The 20,756-nt window shown below is 51.9% G+C and overlaps 1 protein-coding gene across 1 annotated transcript; it reads right to left on the bottom strand.

Annotated features, from left to right (window-relative positions):
- Positions 1-5,004: 5,004 nt before the first annotated feature.
- On the bottom strand, positions 5,005-12,375 carry RPL3 (ribosomal protein L3). Its single transcript, XM_082422483.1, has 10 exons — positions 12,229-12,375; positions 10,525-10,717; positions 9,550-9,718; positions 8,845-8,980; positions 7,606-7,792; positions 6,938-7,098; positions 6,295-6,396; positions 5,788-5,883; positions 5,328-5,447; positions 5,005-5,106 (listed from the first exon to the last, which is right to left on the bottom strand). Exons 1-10 carry the CDS (start codon positions 12,229-12,231, stop codon positions 5,062-5,064), a joined length of 1,212 nt encoding a protein of 403 aa, XP_082278609.1. The 5' UTR covers positions 12,232-12,375; the 3' UTR covers positions 5,005-5,061.
- Positions 12,376-20,756: the final 8,381 nt, after the last annotated feature.

The following is a 20,756-nucleotide window of genomic DNA, read 5'->3' as shown; positions in this document are numbered from 1 at the left end:
CTGGCAGTCCTGTGGTTAAGACTCCAAACTTCCACTGCAGGGGGCATGGGTTCAATCCCTGGTTGGGGAACTAAGATCGCGCACGCTGCACGTGCAGCCAAAAAACCCAAAACCAAATAAGCACCCGACTCTCTCCCTTGAGCCAAAATATGCTTTCCTGGCCCCTAGTACCATAGGTTCAGGGTGAAGTGATGCCTGGACTCAAATCCCAGCCCTGCCGGTTATACACTGTGTGCCCTTGGGCAAGTGGCTCACTCTCTCTGAGCCTCAGTTTCTTGTTTATAAAATGGGGTAATAATAGAAGCTGCCTCAAGGGGTGATCCTGAGTATTGAGTTTATGTATATAAAGTACTTAGGACAGTACCCAATAGGTACAAGGTATTCACAATTACTACTACCTGTCAGCCTGGGCACCACCCTCCAGAGGCATTCAAAGTCAACATGAGCGCTTGTTTCTGAGGGCCAGGGGCTGGTGAAGTTGGGCCCTGGGCAGCATCATGAGTCCAGGCGGCCGATGGATGCCAAGGACACAGTCATTCAGACATTTAATAGTTCTGATGTATTAATAGGCCCTGGAAGTTTCCTGGATGCCACCTCTCTCATTCCTGGGCTCATGGATGTTGCTTTCTTGCCTCCAAGAGTTCGGGTCAGGCCCCTCTCCTCTCAGAGGTCCAGACCGGGCTTCAGAGCCTCTGCTGAAAGCACAGGGAGAGCTATTTGGGCTCCTGGGAGCAGCCCAGGAGTCCAGACCCCAGGAGGCACACGATGCTGGTGAGGTCGGCAGACCCCGAGTGCCAGCCTGAGTGCCAGAACATCGCATGAAGGGCAGGGGCACCACAGAAGCTTCAGACAAGTAGCTTCCTGCTGAGAGCCGATGGGAGGAGGGTGAGGCCGCTGGAAGCCAGGGCTGGGCGGCCCCCCCCCGGGGTGGGGGGACAGGGCTGGAGGCTCTGGGGGATGAGGACTGAGGGGCGAACGTGCAGCCCCCACTGGCAAGGCTGTCAGTGAGGATGGGGGAGAGCACTTGGGGGTGAGCCCTCGAGGCGGCAGCAGGTTGTCCACCCCTCCACCCCCCAAGGCCACCCCCAGGTAAGCTCCACGAAGTCACTGGCTCTGCCTTTTAAGGCAATGGTGGCTCCTGCCACCTCCCTGTTCCCACGTGCTCAGACATTCCCAGCAGGTATTTTCTTTTTTTTTTTTCCAGGAGGAATGGAATGAGGCTCCTTTTTCTGTCACCACAGGATCCCAGAGAGGCCTGTCTGGGGATTCTGGTGACAGGAAGCACACACCGCCAGGCACTTGGAGATGGGCTCTCTGTGACACACACAAACAAGGTCTACAGGAGGCCCAGACCGCTGCCCAGCCCACCACAGGCCCACGGAAATGCCTGGGGACCCCCTTGTGGGACACCCAGACATACACAAGCACGGGCGACTCCCAGAGACCCTGGGAACAACATTTACTGAGCACCTACTATATGCCAGGTCGTGGCTATGGAGGCGGGGGTGGGGGGGGGAGCTGGTCCTACCTTCGTGGAACTCACTCAACTGCCTCCCTCGGGAGTTCATACCTGAGCCCCAAAGCCTCATTCCCACCTCAGGGCCTTTGTGCCTACTCTTCCCTCCGCATGGGGTGTTCTCCCCTTAGAGCTCCACCAGGCTGGATCCTTTACACCCTCAAGTCTCAGAAAGGCCTCCTCTGCCCCATCACTTGGCATCCCAATGTCCTGTCTTATTTCTTCACAGCATTCATCACTTTTTTTCTAAGTGCATTTAGGGGAATTCCCTGGCGGTCCAGTGGTTAGGACGCTGTGCTTTCACTGCCGTGGACCCGGGTTCAATCCCTGGTCAGGGAACCAAGATCCCACAAGCCATGCAGTGTGGGCAAAAAAAAAAATTTTTTTAATTAAAAAAATAAAGTGCATTTACTATGAAAGTAACTTTCCCAATGTCCATAATACAGTTGCACTTTCACAATCCAATATACAACTCAAAACTTTTTTTTACAGCCCAAAACTTATATTTACTAAATTTCCAATTTGAATGAAGTCTAAAATATACAAATCAGGGCCCTGACCATACAAAAGGATAATATTCAAAGAAAGCTCAGTTCAGAATCATTGTTTTTGGATCCACAGCAACTTTTGTAGTAATTAGACTTAACAGTAATATAATTCCAATGAAGAAAGTTAAATCAGGGATCTCTAAATTCTGGCCCACATCTATCACCAATAACTCAGATGTTTCTTTCTAATGAATTAAACATTTCATGCATAAAGTTCTGAAATGTCCAACAGACCATAGATACTTCTTTACGCTCCTGCTTAAAACCAAAAGCTTCAGGGCGAAAGCGTTATCACTTCTATTACCCAAATATTATCTTAGCAGACCAATGCTTTCTTTTTTACTTTTTTAGGCCACACGGCATGTGTGATCTTCAGGGATCGAACCCACACCCCCTGCAGTGGAAGAGCAGAGTCTTAACCACTGGACCGCCAGGGGAAGTCCCTCATCACTTCTAAAACTGTCTTGTTTGCCTGTGTCTACTGTCTGCCCTCCCCAACTAAAATAAAAGCTCCTTGAGAGATGGACCTTTGAGTTCAGCACTGCTCCCGCAGCACCTGGAGGAGTGCTCTGTCCACCGCGGGCGCTCAGGTTTCTTGAGAATGAAGCTGATCCCACACACACGTGGCTGAGCTTTCCGCTGCCCCCAGGAAGCCCAATTACTTGTCCTGACCGGTTCCAGGCGTTCTGTGCACACGCTGGGGCTGTCTTCCACACTGGGTCCCATAACCACCACCTCTGAGGCGGCCAGTCCCCAACCAGATGAGGCTGAGGCTCAGATCTGTGATCCTGGGCATGCCTCAAAGCACTCACTGGCCAGGGGCAGGGCAGAAATGAGGACGGGGACGTGGGGATGGTCAACAGATAAGGGCTCAGCCCATGTCAAGCAAGCCTGCCCCTGAAAAGGCTCGTTGTGCACGTCACACGTGTGGGGACATGAGCGCGTGCTCTACCTGTGCTGTTGGAGGCACATGTGCACACCCTCAGCCTGTTCTCTGGACCCGCGTCCCGAGTCATCCTGGCCATACCTACAACTGGGTAGAGTCCCAAAAGGGAGTGAGGCCCAGCCAGGACGTCTCAAACCAGCAAAGCGTTTTGTACCTGGGCTGGGTGGGCAGCTGGGCTCCAGGGCTGGCCTAAGGGTCTGGGGAGGCCCACAGGCTGAGGCCAAGGGCAACCGGGACGAGTGAGGGGACGAGGTGGGGCCACTGCCCAGCTCAGCACCCTCCCCAGGATATGACTGGACAGAAGCTCCCGCAGTGAAAAGAACCCAGACCAAAGACCAGGAGCCCAGCTCCCACGCCTGGCTCTGCCACAGGTGCCTGGTGGCCTTGGGGCAAGTCCTGACCCCCTCTGGCTGTGGGCTTGACTCCCAGGATTATGGGGCTGAAGAGACCCTGGTTGGGGAAGGGATTCTGCGCCCCCTGCAAAGCCCAGAGAGGTCCTCCTGCAAGGCTGCCCCAACTGGGTGCTGCCCACTCTCGCCCCCTGGTGGCTCCAGCCTGAAATGCAGCTCTGGCCAGTCTAGGCCTGGATCCTGAGCCGACGGGTGCTGCATGAGGTAGCAAATTGGCCCAGAAGTGGGCTTTGAGGCCCACTGCCCCACAGAGCTCAGAATGGACTCCAGAAAAGTGTGCACACGTTGGGGAGGGGTCCCACGCCAAGGACTCTTGCTCAGCCCCTCCAGACCTCAGCTAGCCTCCGCCTCAGGGCCCACATGTAATTCCTGCAACCTCCTCTGTGCCTTGACTCGACATCTTAGGGCCGCACATGAGTCATGGGGATACCATGCTCATTGGGAACCAGAGGTTCAACTCGGGCCACCTCGTCATCTTGAGACAGCACCGTAAGTATGGGACCTCCATCCATCCCCAGCTATCACTACCCCTTTCGAAGAGGAAACTAAGCCTCAGAAGATGCCAGAACCCAGGTGATTAATTGGTGGGCAACCAGCCGTCTGCCAAAAGGCTGGGCAAGGCCGTCAGTGCTGCTGCAGCTGTGCTCTCTGCCCTCTGCTTAGGTGGGGCTGAGGCAAACATACCACACGGGCAGATGTGACGTGGGGAGCAGCTACGGCTGGAAGGGGGATAAGCAGGGGCATCTTGTACACCTGGAATGCCAGGGGCTGGACTGGGGTTCAGTCACCCCACCAAAGGGTGGGCCAGACATCACAGGCCTGGGTGCTGGGCTCTAGCAGCCAAGCTCTTACCAGCCTACATGATGCAGGTGCACAATATATGGTCAGCACAGGGGACACTGGCACGGGACAAGGGGCTGAGCCAAGTCACCAAAGCAGACCTAGACCAGAATGGGAATTGGGGTTCAATGACCTCACCAGCCAGGTGAGCCTGGTCAAGGCACTCAACCTCTGCCGGTCCACATTCTCACCTGTTTTAATGAAGTCCTTGTTAATCACCAGGACTTTCCTCTAAGCAAACATTTCAGTGTTTTCCTAAGTCCCAGGTGCCATTCAGGGCTTCTACATGACACCCTCTCCCATGGCCAGAACTTTGTCGCTGGCTACAGAAGAACCTCAACAAGCCCTAACTGGAACCCCTCCTGCATGGATTAGTGACTAAATTAGGTATCTGTACACTCAGCAGAGAGCCAGGGTCTGCCCTGCCATGCCCGTGGGCAACAGCAACACCAGGTCCTCACTGCCTCCTTCCAAGCTGTACAGACACAACGTGTACAGCAGAGACCCAGCTTCCTCGCCCTGTGACAAACATTTCACACAGAGCTCACTCCCCAGGCTGGCTGTAACAGTGCAGGGCAGACCAGGCTGGCTGGCTCTCGCCTCCCGCTTCACCTAGTCTGCTCCAAGCATGGGGCCCGGCCAGTGGTAGGGCAAAGAGGCTGGGGGGACAGCATGCCTCTGGGAGCATGAGGGCCGAGGGAAGCAGCCAGGACCGGGAAGGTGAAGTACAGGCAGATGAAAATATTTTCACTGGAAAATAATTTTATTGAGATTCTACCAGCTGTATAATCTGTTCTGACATTAGGCCCCTTCTTCCTTTGCAATTCGGTCCTTCTTAAGTGGTCCCTGTGGAGAGAAATGCAGCAGGCAAGGTTAGAGATAGAAGGCAGTTAAGAATAACCGCCAACCGCAGTGCGGATCAAATTCCGGGCAGGTCTCCACAGCCCGGGGCACACACATGCACAAGGTGGCCCCCTCTGCATCAGCACCAGATGGGCAGGCTGACAGCTGACAGCAGCTGAAAGCCACCCCCACCCCAGCCTGAGGGCAGCAAGGTAGGTGCTCACCATGAACGCTTTCTTCTCCTCCACAGTCTGGAAGCGGCCATGGCCAAATTTGGAGGTGGTGTCAATAAACTTGAGGTCAATCTTCTCCAGGGCCCGCCGTTTGGTCTGCACCAGCAAGGACTGTGGACCAAGAGGGCAAGGGTTCAGAGCCAAGCCTTTCTCTGTACCATCTTTGTTCACAGGTCCCTCATCTTAAGAGGGCAGAGGTCAACTCCATCTAAATCAGTCCTGGAATCAGGACACCCACCCCACCCCAAACACCACCATCCAGCCACTACCAAGGGGTTTCCTCCTGCCACCAGGCAGATGAGAATACACTTAAGAACAGAAGCAAACAGCTGGGCCAGGCCAGACACGGACTTCCCTCCTCCCGGGACTTCAAAGTCAGGAGTAGCAATCTCTCCCCGCTTTCCCTCCCAACTCCCCTAACAGAGCTCAGTCTCCCCTCCTCCAGCCTCACCTTGCGAAGGGTGAGCACTCGCTTCTTGGTTCCCACCACGCAGCCTTTGAGCATGACAAAGTCATTGGTCACTTCACCGTAGTGGACAAAGCCACCCTGGGAAGGAGCAAGGCCATCAGAGATCAGCACAGATAAAGCAAGGGGCTGGAGACACGTCTGACCACGCACACGACGCCCACCGCCCCCCGCAGGTCCTGGTGGTCCCACCACCTGACCAGAGCTGTTCTCAGAAGGAAGGCAGCAAGGAATACTTCCGCAGTCTGACTCGGGCGCCGCACCCAGCGCTCATTCCAGGGCCTCATCACTGAACAGCTGGGCCTGCCACCCCACTCCTCACCAGCCAGTCTCCCTCCAATGACAAAGGGTGGACAGACAGCTGGGTGCTGTGCAGGGGTCCAGTTAACTGGCTGCAAAAATGGCCCCAGCCCCATAGGGGAGGCCTGGAACCAGAAATCCCCCGCCAGACCAGATATCTGAGGCTTTGCAAGGACAGCTCCCATTACTCACCAAAGGGTTGATGCTCTTGTCAGACAGATCGTAATCAGTAGAGGCATTGTTCTTGATCAGTTTGCCATCCTTGATGAGGTAGCCCTGGCCAATCTTGTAGATCTGAAGGAGGAAATGAGCATAAATACTTGAGAACAAGCAAATTGGGCGGGGAGACAGCTCAGAGGCCTCTGGAGCTGGCTGGAGGCAAGGACAGCCATTAGGGACAAATGACCCATCTTGGGGGTGGGCTAGCCTACAAAGGCCTCTGGGAAAGCAGCTATGACCTTGGCCCTAGCGAGGGGGCGTCCCAGGCTCGGAGCAAAGAAAAGGTGGCTGGGCCTGAACTGCAAACAATGCCATCCAGTGAGACAATGGATGAGGCCTCTCCAAACACCATGGAACAGGAGAGGGTAGACAAAGCTCATATCCTCAGCCCCGCCAAGGGTCAGCTGCACCAGAACCACCTTCAAGGATGGCACTTTACTATCATGACACCCAAGAGCCAGAACTGTGCCACCAGACATGAGCGACTAAGTCCACGGGATGCTCCACCACAAATGGACTGATGGTGACAGGGACTGGGACCCCCAGCTCCCAATAGTGGGGCCACCCTGCCCCTCCTAGGGTTAAAGTCTCCACAGGACCCCCTTGGGCACCTCACCTTCTTGTTGATCTCGGTGCGGTGATGGTAGCCTTTCTGACCGGCCCGAGCCACAGAGAAGGCCACCCGTGCAGGATGCCACGCCCCAATACAGGCAACCTTGCGCAGCCCTCGGTGGGTCTTACGGGGCAGCTTCTTGGTGTGCCAACGGCTGGTGACCCCTGGAATAGACACATGCTATTACTGGGGTGCCTGGCACCCATGCCATTGGCCCTTTCCTGCTATGAATGCCCAACTTGAGTTTGTGGTACTCTGTCCACAGAACATGCAATGCAACACATGATTGCCGTGTCCTCTCCCTTCTTATACCTCCGTCCAAGCTTGAATACCAGCTGAGACATAACCCTTGAGTTACAATCAGCAAACAAGAAGAGGCCTTGGAGAATCAGCCTACTAGAATGTGATCATGCTCATCTGAGGGCATTCAGGAAGCCTCCCAGTGCGTTCTGCAGTGTGCTCGAAGCGTAGGTATGTCACCCCTGGTCCCACATGCTACCCCAGCCACCTGACCACAGCACTGTCCTCAGGAGGAAGGCAGTGAGGAATACTTCCGCAGTCTGAATCGGGCGCTGTGCCAGCGCTCATTCCAGGGCCTCATCACAGAACAGCTGGGCCTGCCACCCCTCTCCCAGGTTAACCACAGCAATGTGGGCCACTGCGAAGCTCACCTTTGTAGCCTTTGCCCTTGGTCACCCCAATGACATCAATCATCTCATCCTGCCCAAACACTTGGTTCACAGGGACCTGCTGCTCTAGCCTCTCTCGAGCCCAGTCCAGTTTTTCGGCCACAGTGCCTCCGTTCACCTGGATCTCCATGAGGTGGGCCTTCTTCTGGCGTAGAGGAAGCAGGCGCATCTAGAAGGGAACAGATGCTTCAAGGTGAGAGGAACTCAGGCTGCGCACAACAGGCAACAGTTTTGCTTTCCAGTGTCATGACTCCCCACTGGGTACCATTCCCCTTTCAATTCTGGTGCCTGAATCAGGTCAGAATGAGCTGATCCTTGACAGACACACCAGACCCACATTAAGACAGGCTCATTTAACCAGATCCTGGGACCAACCAGCCCAATGTTCCTGACCACTGTCATTTTGGCCAGTTCCTTTCAGGTACCTGCCCTGGTTTACCCTGGCCATCTACCTTGCTCTATTAACTACCAATAAGCCACTTATTTTGGGAGCAGGATAACACTGCGAGAGTACAAGCTGTGATTAAGGAATGAATCTAAACAAAGATTTTAAAGCTGTCCAGTGTTATCCTACTGACGCGTCTTCAGTAATGGACACACACCACAAATCTGTGGTAATCTGGTCACCACTAACCACACAGGACTACTGATCACTTAGGAATCATGGGTATACACCCAGGATAATCGCCCAGACTGACAGCAAAGGCGGCACCCATTCCTACCCAGACAACCAAGAGCTAATTCAGCTCACATGTCAGGTCTGAAGTGCAAATAGCCAGCATCTCAACACTATTTTCAGTTAGGCGCTAGACAACATTAGTTATGACTCACCAGTTCCTTCAACCAGTTCTCCTAAAATGGGATATGGTTTTCCCTAATTAAGAACCACCGGGGACACAGTGCCCTCTGCTGGCAACAAAAAAACCAACCTTATGTGAGGAGGCCTGGATGCCTTCTCAAGCAGACAACTGTCCTAAACATGGCCCCAGGAACCCAGGCCTCAAGGCAGGGCACTGGCTGGACTCTGTTGCTTTTAACAACCCCTTCCTCCACCAGGAAATAAGTTTAAGAACCTCAAAGTCTTACCATCCCTAAAATCCTGAGGCTTGACACAAAACCAGTGTGAGCTGAGGATCAACTCAGAAGATAACTGAGCCCCGCAAAAGCCACAGGTGGTCATGTAGGTCATCACCTCCACAGACCATAGCAGTGGGCACTCACCTGGGTGTGGGCAATGACACGGATGACCTGGCAGTACTTCTTCATGCTGCTGAAGTCCCTCTCCAGCTGCTTCTTGCCATCTACATCCTGCCACTTCTTACAGTATTTGGTGAAGGCCTTCTTCTTAGATTTATGCCTTCAGAAGCAGAGCAGAGTTGGGGAGGGGGCCAGGTGCCAGCCTTCATCACCCCTCCAAGGGGTGAGCGGAAGGCAATCGGGCACCGTGTGGGGACGGGGCTCATTGCCGGCTTCTAAGGAGCCTTTTCCACCGGCAAGCGGAGCCTGGATGGAGCTCATCGGGCAGAGCCGAGCGGAGCTGAGCAGAGGTCCACAAGATTAATGATGCAAGTCACACACGTTCAGATACACAAGTTCTTGCTCTAGGTTATCCATTAACCAGACCCCACACCGGGGGTGGTGGGGTATGGGGGTATTACTGCTATCCCTCAGCTTCTAAGTAGACTCAACACTTGCCAGCAACTCAGGAAATACTGACTCAAGGTAGCACCCACTAAGGTGAACACTGAAGGAAATGTCTCAAGATGCTCTTCCCAGCGCAGGAAAGAATGGTTCTGCTCTGTTCCGCAACTAAACCTGACACCAGAGCACCTCCTCCCACCCCAGCTATGGAGCTGAGGCCCTGCACGGCACACTGCCCCTCCTGGCCAGCCTAACCCAGGGCAAGGGCGGCATCGGCCCCCTTACCAGTTCTTATAGAAGCGCCTTTTGCATTCATCACTGATATGCTCAGCAAAGATGGTCTTAAAGGTCCGGAGGCCTCGAGGTGTTTCCACGTAGCCCACAATGCCCACAATGACCATGGGCGGCGTCTCCACGATGGTCACAGCCTCCACAACTTCCTTCTTGTTCACCTCTGCAGACGAAGCAGGCAGTTAGACCTGAGCGGGCTGCCTCAAGTACCCGGCAGGAGAGCTGTCTTTTGGAAAAATGTCACGTGCCCTTCCAGGCCAGCAACGCAAGTTGCTTCAGATGACAGGAAGGTTTGTGGGGAAGTCTGCATCGCAGCCCAAACTCCCTCACTGCTGAATGCTCAGTCTGTGTGCATTGACCTTTTCAGCACGAAACTATCTGGACCCTAAGCAGCCAAGTAACAGCCTGGTTTCGGTGCTGGTTTATCATAACCTTCTCCAGAGACAAACTCCTTATTACCTAGAAAATACAAGGGTACTAAGTATAGTGAGGTAGTAATTCCTCAGCATAGACAATTTTAACTGTCTATTTACTGTGTTTCAATCACCAGCACCGTGTGTTCTACTTAGTGCCTTTTCTACTTCGAACTTCACAACCCAGGAAGGTGGGTAGTATTCAGGCGCTCAGGTGAGGCTCACAGTTCAGTGCTGCCACTAAAATGTGAGTGGAGTTTCTATTTAACCCTCAATGGTTGCCACCTCCCATGTTAGCATACTTCTCTCCTGCAGCTCTTGACAAATTTCCTCATCATGCTCCCTGACTCCATTACATCCTTCTGCCTAAATCAAGCAGTGCCAGCCACCTGAACCCTGGAAGCATTAATCAATCCTAAAATATCTTTCCATTGTGATATCTAGAGGTTCTGTTGATCTCTCCAAAGCCTGCTCTCTTCTGAGAGCTTGGCCCCATCTAGTCAGCTCCCACCAACTCCTGCCCTCCCGTCAGCTGGGAAGATCAGCATGGACTTACTGGACCCTGGCCTGTCGACCTCCCTCACAACGTGGGTCATGCCAGCCTTGTAGCCGAGGAAGGCTGTGAGGTGCACGGGCTTGCAAGAGTCATCCTTGGGGAAGCTCTTCACCTTCCCGCGGTGCCGGCTGCTGCGCTTCCGAGGCAGAAAGCCCAGGGACCCATGCCTGGGAGCGGAGAACTTCCTGTGAGACTAGGAGAAAATGATCGATCAACGTTGGCACCTTCTAAGTAGCTCACGCCTCTTCATCCCCAGAGGCCTAGGTTCTAAGAAGATTCCCAGCAATGCTGGATCCACACCAGCTACCCAGGTAACGGGCTGACGTGCGGGATTTACTTTTTTTCGGGATCACACATCTAAAAGGCATTATTCAGCCAAATGAGTTGAACATTTATCTCAAACCCTCACCGCATAATTTAAAGAACATGAACCATCCACGTTTTCCTCTAAAGAGGACAAAGGCACACCAGTTAATGGCATTAAAAATCGCTTAACAAGCAGCCTTATGTGCAAGTCAGTTAAGATTCTGATCACGCACATACATATAATGGAATGTTACTGAGCCATAAAAAGGAACGAAATCCAGTTATTTGTGATGAGGTGGATGGACCGAGAGTCCGTCATACAAAGTGAAGTCAGAAAAATACCGTATGCCAACGCACATAAATGCAATCTATAAAAACAGTACTGATGAACCTAGTGGCAGGGCAGGAATAAAAACGCAGACGTAGAGAACGGACTTGAGGACACGGGGGTGGGGGGAAGCTGGGACGAAGTGAGAGAGTAGCACTGACACACACACACTGCCAAATGTAAAATGGATGGCTGGTGGGAAGCTGCTGCATAGCACAGGGAGATCAGCCCGGTGCTTTGTGACGACCTAGGATGGGATAGGGAGGGCGGGAGGGAGACGCAAGAGGGAGGGGATATGGGGATATATGTATATGTATAGCTGATTCACTTTGCTGTACAGCAGAAACTAACACAACACTGTAAAGCAACTGTACTCCAATAAAGATTAAATAAAAGAAACAGATCCTGTCCACAATAGGAACTTCTGGTCAAACGCCTGGGTGGCAGATAATAGTAGTAAAGGTTCCTCATGCTCCCAACGGGAGCTAAACGGGCCAGTGGAGGCCACTAGAACTCGACAGAACCAAATCAGAACATGACAATCAGCACACAGTCTCTGTCCGCCCGTCAATAAGTTCATCATCTCTGGTTTCTGAGAACTCTAGAGACCCAAGAGGTTGTACCAACCGACCCAGACGTTTCAGAAGAGGATTCAACAGCCCATACCCAAAGCCTACCCTGCCGCCTGCGGCCTGGATTTCTGCACCTCCCACTTTCACAACAGTGCCAAACGCTCCCACCCAAGGTCCTCCTGGCGAAAGTGCTCATGACTCGGATCTCGAATGTTGAGGTCGAGATCCAGGATAAGTCCATGGCCTGAACATTGTCGGGCCCGGGCCCCCCAATCCAGCTCCCGTGGCAAGGCCTCTCGCCAGCCGACCGGCAGGCCCAAAGCCAACCTCAAGCCTCGGACATTTTCAGAAAATAGACCTGACTGCGGATTCTGCTGAGTGCCCCAAGCTCCTAGAGCACAACCCCGGCGCCGGGTGAGGCGAGATGGCGGGGATGTGCCGCGGATTCACTCATGCCGCGGCGGCGGACAAGTAGAAGTCCGCCATCACAACACTCACCATCCAGCCGTCGGATGCTGCCGGTAGAGATCGTTCGACTCTCAGCGCGCAATATATAAATCCCAGTCTAGCTCCGCCCCTTCCGGCGTGAGAGCGCGCGCCCGCGGCAGACGTCGGGTCGGGGGGCGGGTACTGGGTGCCGTTTCCACGCACGCTCGTCCTCGCCTTGCTTACGTTCCGACCGGGACGTCAGTGTCGTAGGCGGGACTTAGAGGCTCTACGGCAAGCGGCCGAGTTCAAACTTAGTGAAAAGCCTCGGACTCGCCGGCAGAGAGTTGTATTACAACGACCCTGAGGCGTTGGGCAGCGGCCAAATTTGATGAAACGGCTGTTACGCTGAAGGAAAATGGCTACGTCAGTTCTTTTCATATGAAATGCAGGTTTCATATGAATTCTCTGGAATTGAGTAACCCTGTTGGGGCTTCAGTTCCAAGGCGCTTTCCCACGTGGTATCCCGCTTCTGTCCCACACAGCGTTGTTGCCATTTTGCAGGCACATAGAAGTGGGACGAGTCGCACCGCTTCCACCAGCTCGAAGTTGGAGAGGAAAGACAGGAACCCTGGTTTCCTGGCTCCCAACCCAGAGCCGCTTCCCGGTACCAGCTTGCCTTTAATGCTTCCTGATTTCGGGCCCCCCTCCCTCAAGCCCCATCTCGGCTACTCCTCCGAGAATCTGGCTGTGGGGGCCCGTGCTTGGTTCTGAAGGTCTTAGGCGACGGAACCACCTCACCGTCTAGGGTCATGGGTCCCGCTGCCCGGCCTCACGGACCCTGACCCTCCCTGCTTCCCAGACTCTCTGCATGAATGGCTCTTGCTGATGTCTGCTTGGGCTCGGGGTCACCTAGGTCCTAGGAGGCTCCTAGCGGCTCACCCTGCCGCCAGGCTTGCCCCTCCAAATCTTTCTAAGAATCAAATCCCTTCTTGTTACTTCCCATGCCCCTCCCCACGCCCACCCCCAAGCCTCGTTGTTTCCTGTGGATGAAGCCTTAACTTCTGAGCCTGCCAGCCAAGAATCTGCCCTAACTAGCTATTCCAGCCTCTTCGCTGCAGGCGAATACACACACTTTTTCATAGATCACCACCTTCCACATGCATCCTTCCCCATCCTGTGCTTTGATTCTGGGCCTGACCATTGCTCACACCGTTGTTAATAAACATTCTCTCATGTAACCCTCACGCCATCCCCCAGTGGCAGTGCTGATAGTCCTCAGCCCCTTACTGGAAATCTTTGGGGCCAGATATGTATCCAAATTCAGCATTCTTCACGTTTTAGATAATACCGTGCAATATGGTGCACATACTGTATATTATGTAATCATACCTAAGCTGTTGAATGAAACACGTTAATCCTGCTAAGAAACGTGAATAATCACATGGAGTGGGATAATTATAAATAGCCTCACAGTTAAAGGCTAACTTAGCTACCTAAAAAATTCAGGTTAGTTTGGTTTTTGCCACCAAATGATTTAAGAAGTTTTTTCATAATGCCCTTTACAGCAACATGGATTGACCTAGAGATTATCATAAGAGTGAAGTAAGTCAGAGAAAGACCAATACCGTGTGATATCACTTATATGTGGAATCTAAAATATGATACAACTGAACTTATTTATAAGACAGAAACGGACTCACAGACATAGAAAGCAAACTTACGGTTACCAAAAAGGAAAAGGGGAGGGATGGATTTGGCGTTTGGGATTAGCAGATACAAACTACTATACATAAAATAGATAAACAAGGTCCTACTGTATAGCACAGGGAACTGTATTCAATATACTGTAATAAACCATAATGGAAAAGAATATGAAAAAGATATAACTGAATCATTTTGCTATACACCAGAAACTAACACAACATTGTAAATCAACTATACTTCAACTAAAAAAAAAGTTTTTTCATTTCAGAATTGCAGACAAGGAATTATGGCCCATATGACACAGAAAACTAAGTTCAGACCAAGAGGAAATAATTTGGCAAAAGTCATGCAATAAGGACAGAGCTCAAGTCTGACTGAGTCTAGGTTGGGTTTTCATGACATCAGACTCAGGGTTCAGTAGCCCTTTCACTGGAAAAGGAGCTCTGGGGTCCTGAGTCACTCATTCACTCAATAAGAAATTCTTCCTGAAGGCCTGCTCTGTGCCAGGTACTGTACCGGTCTGTGGGAATACATAAGAGAACAGGACAGCTACCATCGCAGAGCAAATAAGACTGTTTAAAATTATGATGAGGGTTGAAAAAGATTTAACAAACAATGTTACCAAAGGTCCTGGACAAACCATTCCCCCTAAAAGGAATTCCCTCTTTCCAGTCAGAGAAAAGGGAGTATCAACAGACCTGCACAGTCCTGCCAGTTGTACACATAGCTCACTGAGTTATTGCCTTGGGCCTCAGTTTCCCCATCTGTCAAATGAGGGATTCATTCATTCACTCAACAAATGTGTACTGAGCCTCCTCTGCCTAAGAATGACATTAAAGGACCAACTAAAGGTGAGAATAAGGTAGAAGGGCTTTCACTACTCCATGCAAGCCGTCAGGTGGGTGACCTGGGAAAGGACACTGAGGGTAGACATGAAGGAGCAGAATCTGGAGATGTTTAGGATAGCAGGATCTGGAGACTATTTGTATGAGTCATTGTGGGTGGGGGCAGGGAAAGGAAGCAGAGATGGCAAGAGTCAGGATATCCGTTTTGGAATATTGGATAGATAACATTACTCTTAGAAAGGGTAGATTAATTTAGATATGTAGGTTTGGATTCAGTTATGGGGTTAACTGTATCTTTCCTTCTTCCAAGAACATGTCTAAGACTACACAGCAAGGTGTATGCAAATCAACAAGAAAAAAATAAGGGACTTCCCTGGTGGCACAGTGGTTAGGAATCCGCCTGCCAATGCAGGGGACACAGGTTCGATCCCTGGTCTGGGAAGATCCCACATGCCAAGGAGCAACGAAGCCCGTGCGCCACAACTACTGAGCCTGCGCTCTAGAGCCCGCGAGCCACAACTACTGAAGCTGGTGCGCCACAACTACTGAAGCCCGCGTGCCTAGAGCCCGTGCTCCGCAACAAGAGAAGCCACCGCATGAGAAGCCCGCGCACCTCGACGAAGAGTAGCCCCCGCTCGCCGCAACTAGAGAAAGTCCACGCGCAGCAACGAAGACCCAACGCAGCCAAAAATTTAAAAAAAATAAAAAAAATTTTTTATAAAGGAAAAGTCTATTTAAAAGAAAAAAAAAAAGTAAGGACGTGAGTGAAGGGAAATAAGATGAAGCCAGAGAGGGATTGATGCCGAAAGCTCAGCCTCTCTGTACACCCATGCCGAATCGAATCTCGGAGACAGTTTTGGGTCAAGCAGAAAAGAATAGCTTTATTGCTTTGCCAGGCAAAGGGGGACACAGAGGGCTCCTGCCCTCGAAAACTATGTGTCCCAACCCAGGGTGGGGTTCTTAGTTGCAGCATGTGGGATCTTCATTGCGGCGGGCGTGTGGGATCTAGTTCCCTGACCAGGAATCAGAGCCGGGCCCCTTGCATTGGGAGGGCGGAGTCTTAACCGCTGGACCACCAGGGAAGTCCCTGGTCCCTTTAATCTTGTCTCAGGTGGTTTCTTGGCTGCTCCTCCCTTGATTAGCAACTGTTCGAATCTGCCCTTTGGAGCTCAGGGAAGGTCAGGAAGGCTGGAGTCTTGCCTACAAGAAATGGGGGGACAAAAAGGCCTCCGTGCCCGGGAGCCCCACAGGGCCCCGCTCGGTTTCACGATCACACCCAAAACAAACATTATAGAACTCTTGTTTGTGCTAGAGTAGTCCTCCCATTAGGTTTCAAGCCTCTGTCCAGCTAAATAAGAAAGATAAATATGATTAGTAACATGATTCACAATATCCACATGATAAAAACAAACCAGTGGCCAAAGGAATCCACTGTGCCTAAAGTAAGGCTTGAAAGAAATTTCTCTGGGGAGATGGGGTTCTCCTAAAGGGGCCAAAGTGGGAGGCAGCTAATGACACCCTGAACATCACCCCACAGTGAACACACAATGGTTGAGCACATTCGATGCGGACCAGTGAAATCAGGGTGACTCACCGAGCCCGTCTGTGCGAGCTCTTTACGAAAGGCCAAAACAAGCGGGTTGGGTTACCCGATCCCAGATTGCTGGTTTAATCCAAAGATAAAATCCAGAGTCTGGAAAGAAATGGATTAGCTTTGTTTACAAATGGTCCCCCATCGATACTGTTTTTCAAAATGGAACTTCTAGTAAGGAATGGAAAAGGGTCCAAGGTTTTGCTCACATCCCTGAAGGGCAGATGTTCTCTGCTGCCAGGTAAAACCAGAGGTGTGGACTAAACTCGGCAGAAGTTAGGGGGACTTGAGGAGCAGGATGGGGAAGCATGGGGGAATTCCCTGTTGGTCCAGTGGCTAGGAGTTGGTGCTTTCACTGCCAGGGCATATGAAAGCACCAGGTTCATCCCAGGTTCAATCCCTTATCAGGAACTAGGATCTTGCAAGCCACATGGTGTGGCCAAAAAAAAAAAAAAGAATGGGGAAGCACGAGGGCAAGAGAGGAGCTGAGTGATGCAGTTTTGTCATGAGGGTGTTTCAATGTCCATCTCTCTTACTGGACGGGAAGCTTGGTGGCGGCAGAGATTGCAGGTCCTAGCCCAGGGAAGGCTCTGGCTCACATTTGGCAGATGTGGGCATGAACTAGAACATCACAGTTTCCAAGGCTGCCTCCCTTGCCCATTGAAGCAATAATGCTCCCTCTTTTTTTTTTTTTAATTTATTTTATTTAATTTATTTTATTTTTGGCTGCGTTAGGTCTTTGTTGCTGCGCGCAGGCTTTCTCTAGTTGTGGCGAACAGGGGCTACTCTCCCTCGTGGTGTGCGGGCTTCTCATTGCGGTGGCTTCTCTTGTTGCGGAGCACGGGCTCTAGGTGCGCGGGCTTCAGTAGTTGTGACACGCGGGCTCAGCAGTTGTGGCTCGCGGCTCTAGAGCACAGGGTCAGTAGTTGTGGCGCACGGGCTTAGTTGCTCCGCAGCACGTGGGATCTTCCCGGACCAGGGCTCGAGCCCGTGTCCCCTGCATTGGCAGGCGGGTTCTTAACCACTGCGCAACCAGGGAAGCCCAGCTCCCTCTTTGACAAGAGCTCACATCCTGATCTTTTGTGCTGTCACTGATTGTTGCAAAGCCACCTGGCTCAGATGACAGGGCATTTGGGCCAGAGGCTCAGTTAATATGAGCTTGTGGCATGAGTGCAGCCCCTTGCCCCTGGAGCGGGAGGCTGGGCACAGAGCCTCTGCGTCATGAAGGCCCCCCTCCCTGCTCCTCCACTGCCAGCTGCCAAGGGAATGCCCCTCAGAGAGGGAGTTGGCTGGCCAGAGGCGCCTGGCATCTCCTGCTCCTGTGCGGGCCGGGCCTGGTGAAATTCTATGGAGCCCTGCTGGGGCTGCAGGCGACCATGGCAAACACGGCTTCTCACTGCCTTTGTGTCTCCATGCTGGGCCTCTGCATCCTGTGCGGCAGGAGTCTGCAGGTGACTGGGGGGCTCGTCCTGGCCTGGAAGCTGAGCGTGGAGGTACTGTTGCCCATCCAGCAGGCCTTGTGGCAGCTGCTGACTGTCGTGCAGGGCTAGGGCCTTCAGCTGCTCGCCACCCTGCTGCACGGAGCTTGCCACTGTGTCCTGTGGCTCCAGCGGCACTTGCGGTGGGAGGCCCCCCAGCCCTGCTCTCTGTGGCCCAGTGGGCCTACTACAGCCTGGTCGACTCCCACCACGAGAACTGCAAGGCCTTGGAGCTGCTGCTGCGGGCTGTGCTGCAGCAGGTGGCAGTGTCCCTGATGCTCCGCTGCCAGGACAGGCTGTGGGTGATCGTGGGACAGGTGGCTCAGGCCCTGCAGGGCAGTGGCCTGCAGTCCCTAGGGTGGGCCGGGCTGTGCGGGGCACCCTCCAAAGACCTGGATGCGGTCATCACCATCCTTCCAGCGACCACCATCCCTTTTAGCCAACACTTCCCTGGACCTGACCCCGCCACCCTGAGGTGGGTTCACGCCAGCCTCCATCAGCCTGTGCCTAGTGGCTGGGGACAAGGATGCCAGTGAGGGAGAGGGAGGCTGCAGTCTGGGGGCCAGTTAAGGTGCCCATTAGCACCAGGTTCCAGAGCAATAGGACAAGCAAGATAGCCTTCAGGTCTTCACCCAAGCAGGCCCTCGCACGGCAAGTCAAGGCGACCTGTATTCTCATCGTTCTTCTGTATATCTACGCCACGTGTCTCTTCGTGCAGATCTTAAAATAAAGGACCAAGTGTGAGCCAGCCTCTGGTATGTCCATGACTTGCTTTGTCAAGAAGAGACTGAATGGCATCAGATCTGTCCACCCAAGCCTTTGCTGGGCTGGGGGCAAGGGTGGGTGGTACCCAGTATGCAAGCCACATTGCATAGCAGGGCCTGGGCTAGGGGACCTGGTCTCAGCTCTGTCACTTCTATGTGTCCTTGGGGAATTTCCTGGGCCTCAGTTTCCTTTTCTGTAAAATGTGGATAATAAGCCTCCAGGGAGAAGAGGTGTATAAAACTAAGCCATTTGTAGGTTGTAGAGGGCTCTTCCCCCTCAGTTATCCTAACAGAGCTTACAAGGCCTCCTTGGAGAACACTTAGATTCTATTAAAGGACATGAAAAGAAGACCCGAATAAAGAGGGACATAATCAATTTACAGGTGAACTGGCCTAATGTTTTAAAAAAGTCAGTTGTCTCCAAATTAATCTATAAAGTCATTAGGATTCCCACCAAAATCTCAAGGGATTTGAGGGCAAGGGAGAGGATTCATAGTGATTCTAAGATGTATATGGAAAATCAAGGTCCTTAAAATTTTAAAGCATTTTAAAAAAAACGGAGCCAAGGTAGGAGACTTGCTCTACCAAATATTAAGACATAGTATGAAATCACAGTAGTAAAAACAATGTGGCAGAAAAAAACAGGCAGATGAATGGAACAGAATGCAGAGCCCAGACATAAGCTGGCTACAAATGGGAACTTGGTACACGGAAAAGGTGACATCACAAACCAGTGGGGAGAGCAAGAACTATTTAGCAGATAGAGTTGGAGAAATTGGTTCACTATATGAAAAAATAAATAAATATGCGTCTTCTGGTTGTTTGAATGGTGGTCCCCCAAAGATATGTCTATCTAGAACCTGTGAATGTGGCCTTATTTGGGAAAAGGGTCTTCGCAAAGGACACTTTGAACTAAGGATCTTGAGATTAGATCATCCTGGATTAGGATGGGGGACCCAACGACACGTGTCTTTATAAGAGAAGCTAAGGGGAGGAGAAACACAGAAGAGAAGGCCATGTGAAGAGGGAAGCAGATTAGCCAAGGAATGCCAAGGGTTGCCAATAGCCACCGGAAGCTAGGAGAGAGGCATGGAACAGTTTTTCCCTCAGCCCCTCCAGGAGAAACCAACCCTGCCGACACCTGATTTCAGACTTCCTGTTTCCAGAACTGTGGCAGAGTGAGTTTCTGTTGTTTTAAGCCACCAAGTTTTTGGTGATTTCTTACCACAGCCATAGGAAACTAATACAGATCTTTACCTTGTATCTCAACTCTATACCTAAGGTCCAAAAATATTTGCGGCAGTATACCAATGCAGAGGTTATTTTAATGTGCTTGAGGCATTTATTATTCTTTGGGAAATGATATTAGCTGCCATTTACTGAGGGCAGAACAGTCTTTTATTTCATCGGATCATCCAATCAACCCTTTGAGGAAAGCACTCTTTTATGTCTCCATTTTATAGTTAAGGGAATTGTCTCAAAAGAATTAAGTAACTTCCTGAGATCATACAGCAGAGCTCACACCTTCAACCACACCTCCTGCTCAGGTGTCATGTAGATGGGCTCTGCTGAGTTCCCTGCTAAAGGCCTAGAGCATTTATCCTATGAATGAAATCAGATGCAGGACTTCCCTGGTGGTCCAGTGGTTAAGAAGCCACCTTCCAATGCAGAGGACGCAGGTTCAATCCCTGGTTGGGGAACTAAGATCCCGCATCCCTCGGGGCAACTAAGCTGTGCGCCACAACTAGAGAGTCCACGCAGCCTAAAATAAAAATAAATAAATAAATAAATAAATAAATAAATAAGAAATCAGACGCATTGTCCCCTTGTAGACTTTCGCCTGTGCCATCCCCATTTGTTTGTGGTTCAGCAGATACTCAACCCTCAACCCACTAAGTCTAGGTCACGGTCACCTCCCACCTGGATTGCTGAACCAATCTATAGGTGCATCCTCTTGGCTCCCCTCCTCCCCTTCAAGCTGTTCTCCACCCAGCAGCTAGGTAGATATTATACCGAGAATCAGACCATTATTCCACCCATTAAGACCTCCAGTGGCTTTCCATATGAGGCCTCTGGGGACTGCCAGCTGGGTCCCAGCACATCCCTTGGTCCCGGGGTTTCCCCTCACGCTGACCTCCCCCCTTCCACAGGCAGCCCTCCCTGCAGCAGAGTCTTTGGACCTGCTTCTCTTCCTGCCCGGAACATGGGCTGACTT

This window comes from Balaenoptera physalus (genome assembly GCF_965194825.1).
Source record: "Balaenoptera physalus genome assembly, chromosome: 13".
NCBI lineage: Eukaryota > Metazoa > Chordata > Mammalia > Artiodactyla > Balaenopteridae > Balaenoptera > Balaenoptera physalus.
The sequence above is the reverse complement of the archived record's forward strand: the minus strand, read 5'-3'. Positions and strand labels throughout refer to the sequence as shown.

Bases quoted from the DNA above. Each gene is read 5' to 3' on its own strand.
- RPL3 (XM_082422483.1), bottom strand. The intron at 9,719-10,524 runs GTAAGTCCATGC...CTTCGTCTGCAG, and splicing joins GGTCGACAGGCCAGGGTCCA to AGGTGAACAAGAAGGAAGTT. The intron at 7,793-8,844 runs GTGAGTGCCCAC...GTTCCCTTCTAG, and splicing joins GTGTCATTGCCCACACCCAG to ATGCGCCTGCTTCCTCTACG.